Raw genomic sequence first — 4,837 nt, forward strand, 5'->3', positions numbered from 1 at the left:
TCCCTCTTTTGCTAGTTTTATTTTTCAAGGACAATCTTCAGATCTGCCATCATAATTTACCAATTTGTGGCTTTTCATCTTATCAACAAGCCAGTCCTCCTAAACAACGTTTTTTTCCATTTTGTCTCTTCAAGAATGCTCAGAGCTCAAGAACAAAGTAAGTCCTGGCTCAGAGAGAAGGGTCCAGCACTGAGAAGGAGAGGGAGCTTTCCCTAGCCTTTGCCATGAAGCACTCCTGAAAACATGGCAGAGGAGAGGGTAAGGTGTCCAAGCTGTAACAGCTCTCAGTCCTTGAGTCAACATGTCCAAGACGCAGCTTTAGCAAGACAGCAGGGCAGTGCAGTGTGCCTGAATCATGGGCCTTACCTGCCTAGAGCTATCCTCATTGTAGTATTTCAGAACTACAAAGAAAAATAATCAATTATGGCCTGTGCTACACCTACAGATAAAGGAGTTACTCCAGACTTCCCTGACAAGACAGCGCAGATTTTGATTTAGTGAAATCTTTAAAATTGTTCAACATATGACATCACCAGCTACGGATGTTTCACTGTTTGGATTCTTTTTCATTAAACTGGGCAAAAGCTCTCAACCTTTTAGCGATGTCAGGATGTAAATAACAACATCATCAGCTCCTTCCGCCTCCTGTTTCCGGAATAAAATGCCCTTTATTTTCACTGTGGAAAATGAAAGAGAATCACAGCACAAAAGGTTCTTCCCAAAAAGCAGCAAAATATCAGTTAGCCTGTGAACTGCGGTATGTGGAAGAGATGTCACCCTGTCTTCCCATGTTAACCCTTCACCAGCGGCGTTCGTGCCTAACAAGTGTCTTGTCATCGTAAGCTCTAGTCCCAGCGCATAATGACGGTGGGGAGTCCTCATCAACTGTTAAAATGAACAAAAGCAGTTAAAAAAAATTAAAATAAATAAATAAATAAATAAAGGCACTCTAAAAAGCTCCCGACACACAGGCGTGTTCCCGGAGAGCATCCCGATCCCCCGCCCGGCCGTGCCGCGGGGGCGGCTCCCGCCGCTGAGCCAGACGCGGGGCGCTGGGATGCGGCATCCCGGGGGCACGGGCGGCCGCGCCGCACGGCCCCGCTGCACCGCACGGCCCCGCTGCACCGCACAGCCCCGCACCGCTCGCCAGGCGGGCAGGGGAGAGGCCCCGCCGCGCACCGGCGGCCGCTCCCGGGGGCGGGCGGCGCCGATCCCGCCCCCCGCCCGCGGCAGCCGCCAGCAGCCCCCGGCAGCCGCCAGCGCGGCGGGTGGCGCAGGCAGGCGGCCGCCAGCCCTCCCTCCATCCATCCCTCCCTCCATCCCCCGCCCTCCCCGCCGGGCCGCGCTGCAGCCCGCGGGCGCGGCCAGGAGGCGGCGGGGCCGCGGCTCCCCCGGCTCCCCGCCCGCCGGCCAGGCGTGGGGCGGCCCGGGACTCCCCGCCTTTCCGCGGCTCTCCGTCCCCCTCCGGCGAGATGTTATGGCCGAGCCGGCGCAGACGGGCGGCGTAGGGCAGGGCGGGCAGCGGGAGGATGAGGCGGCGGCGGCGGCCGCCGCCCCCAGCTCCGAGGACTACGAGTGCAAGATCTGCTACAACTACTTCGACCTGGAGCGGCGGGCGCCCAAGCTGCTGGAGTGCCTGCACACCTTCTGCCAGGAGTGCCTGAGCCAGCTGCACCTGCGCGCCGCGCAGCATCCCCCCGCCGCCGGCGCCGAGCCGGGGCCGGGCCGCTCCCCCGGCGGCTCCCTGGCCTGCCCGCTCTGCCGCCACCGCACGGCGCTGCCCGACCACCGCGTCCACGGCCTCCCGGTCAACACCAAGCTGGCCGCCGCCTGCCCGCCGCAGCTGCGGGCCCGCGACCCGGTGCCGCAGGACCGGCTGCCGCCGCTGCCGCCGCGCCGCCCGCCCCGCGCCCGGGAGGCGGCGGCCGCGCTCGCCCCGCCGCCCCCCGCCCCCGCCGGGCCGCGCTCCTCGGGCGGCGGCTACGAGAGCTGCCAGAGCTGCAAGCGGGCGGCGCTGAGCGCCGGCTGCGTGTGCGTCGTCGTCTCCTTCCTCTCCATGGTGGTGCTGCTCTTCACCGGCCTCATCTTCGTCAACCAGTACGGCGGGGACGCCGCCCCGGGCGCCGCGGCATCGCCGTCGCCGGTGGGGCCCATCTGCCTGTCGGTGGCCAGCATCCTCGCCCTCTTCTCCGTCGTCGTCACATGGCTCATCTGCTGGCTCAAGTACCGGCCCGAGGCGGCGACCGGCGGGGCCACCGCGAACGGCACGGCGCGGGGCCGGGCCCGCAGGAGCGACACGTAGCCCCGGCGGAGCCGAGCGGGGCCGGGCCGGGCCGGGCTGCGCGGGGCGGGCGGCGCGGAGCGGGCTGAGCGCGGGGTCCGGCGGTGCGGGGAGCCCCGGGCGCGGCGGGCCCGCCCTGGTGACAGGTGCCAGCCCTGCCGCGGTGACCGGTGCCAGGCCAGACCCGATGTCATGGTGAGCCCTGCGGCCAGGCCGGCCCCCTGGCACCGGCGCAGCCCGCGGCGGTGGGGATGGGCTGGAGGGTGACCCGGCGAGGGGTCACGGAGGGTCCGGACGCTCAGGAGGGAGGGCAGGGCGCGCCTTTCCAGCTGAGATGCCTGGAAGGGCCTCCCTGGGGAGCTGGAGGTTGGGGGCTGACGCGCCTCCCCGCCTCTGCGGGAGCGCACCCGGCGTTCTGAGCTCCTGATGCAGAAGGACACAATCGAGATTAAAGAAAACTGGCTTACTGTTGCCCCCACCTGGAAGATAATTGGAGAGATTCGCTGTGGTTAGGAGCAGAACAGGATCACGATGTTTAATGCGCTTTGTTTTTTCCCCTTTATGAAGTTAACAAGTACATGTAGAAGAAGCTGTAACAGAAATGTATTATCTTAAAAGAGACTGAGCCAAAGTTTCCTACAATGTATTGAGTACGGTTTTATTATAATTTTATTAGAAGGCCGTTGAGCCCTCTGATGGTTGCTTAAAATAAGCTGTGTTATTTAATTCCTTGAAATTCTAATTTAATGTGGGAGACCGAAACACTACACTGAACACTTACAACAATTTATGGAATATTATTTAATTAATGGAGCTCTAAAATAGAGCAAAGAGACTCCTGTGGCAGGGAGTAATATTTCACTGGCCATTGATTTCATTTTTATGCAATGAGAGAAGCCCACATTAAAGTACAAATTTTCAGCATCACTGTAAAAGTGGAATGCAGTAGCATAATTTGTGATTGAACGTTTGCCTCTGGTTGAGGTAGCTATAACAAGACAGTGGTTTTCCCTCTTGGTAAGTTTCTCTTCTGTGTTGGGAGTTTCTGTAGCGGCCAGTAGAAAGCGTTTTTATTCTGAGTTTGGAATATCAGAGGTGTCTGTGAAATGTGACAAGATGCTCATAATTTGAAATGGAAAAACGTTGCCATACAGCTGGTTTTGTAGTATATTAAGGAGAACACTCTATATAGATACTGTTCTATGTTGCAGGATAATTCATTTGGTGCCTGAATTTTTTTAACCTAATTAGTTGTTATAATCTATTCTATTGGGAATAAGATAATGCTGCTTATTCCGTGTTTCTACACAGTACTGTAATGGAATGAAGTAATTATTTTCGTGCTTAACAATTCAAGAATTTTAAAAGTGATCTTTTAGTATGTGTATTTTGCAAGCTGTCTGCATGATATTCTGACAAGTATCCTCTTAATAGACCTTTACTTGACCACTTATATTTATCACAAGTGCAAAGGAATTTACTATGTAGAAACGTAAAGACAGCAGGTGAAGATGTGTGATGTGTTTTATGACTGCACAAGTGATGTGTACTGTGCATTGTTCTGATTATCACAAATCTGTGAAAAACAACCCCCTGACGCCCAAGAAACCCCACAAACCCAAGCGATGTTTATACAAACTCTGTGACGATGGACACAGTTTACGGAAGCAGCATGTGATCTTTGTGTCACGTCTATTTGAAAAGATCCACACCAGCCTTTTAAAGTCGTATATCATATTATAAAGGCCCCGAGGAGATAAATTACTGGGATCAACTGTGGCTCTGGCCATGATCCATGTATTTAGACCAATGTTTTCCAACTTGGAGTTGCTCGTTTTCTGTCTAAAAGGTTATGCCTCCTAAAATCTGGCCTGACCGTTAGCCCCTGTTGACTTCAGCAGTAGTTGTGAATGTTCTGCACCAAAGAAAATCATGAGACTTTTATTTAAGCATCTAATTGAGAGTTTAGATGCTTGACTTCAGGTACAAATGTTTGAAGATTTGGGCCTTAACCTCTCTGTTCTTCAGTTAATGCATCTGTAAAGTTTGATAATAGCATTGACCTACCTCACAGGCAAGATGTGAGGCTTTATTTATTAAAGTTTTTAAGCAATTGGAGATCCTTGAAGAGGAGGTGCTATAGAAGCGAAAGTATTATTATAAATGATACTGTAGTAGGAATAAAATATATGTAAATTAATGGACATAAACAGCAGCAATGTTTTCTAAGAAAAATAAATATATAAAATATGTACATGTGTACATCATATGCACCGATACATGATTTACCTGTTTGTGCTTCTACTGCATACCCGCGTTTCTGTTCAACCAGGTAAGCTCCAGTCCCTCGCGGTTCAGGTGAGCCCAGCCAGCCGTCGCTGCTCCAACTCCATCTCTTGCAGACGTGCCAGAGGTAGCTCTGAGTGCTCATGGAGCTCAGCTGGAGCTCTCTCTGTGTAGTTCTTTGCTTTGGTTGCTCTGAGCTGCTCAGGTGTCGCAGGTGTGCTCCTGGCACTCCGCTGAGCTCCCACCGACGTGCAGCGTGTGCGGGAGCTG

General features: G+C 54.2%; 1 protein-coding gene across 1 annotated transcript; it reads left to right on the plus strand.

The window, feature by feature from the left end:
* Nucleotides 1-1,057: 1,057 nt before the first annotated feature.
* Nucleotides 1,058-4,558, plus strand: LOC126636337 (RING finger protein 225). Its single transcript, XM_050308423.1, has one exon. The coding sequence runs from the start codon at nt 1,058-1,060 to the stop codon at nt 2,300-2,302; it is 1,245 nt and encodes a 414-aa protein (XP_050164380.1). The 3' UTR covers nt 2,303-4,558.
* Nucleotides 4,559-4,837: the final 279 nt, after the last annotated feature.

Source organism: Myiozetetes cayanensis, unplaced genomic scaffold (genome assembly GCF_022539395.1).
Source record: "Myiozetetes cayanensis isolate MyiCay16 unplaced genomic scaffold, myiCay2020 scf13, whole genome shotgun sequence".
NCBI lineage: Eukaryota > Metazoa > Chordata > Aves > Passeriformes > Tyrannidae > Myiozetetes > Myiozetetes cayanensis.

Bases quoted from the DNA above. Each gene is read 5' to 3' on its own strand.
- LOC126636337 (XM_050308423.1), top strand. From the start codon at position 1,058: ATGCGGCATCCCGGGGGCACGGGCGGCCGCGCCGCACGGCCCCGCTGC.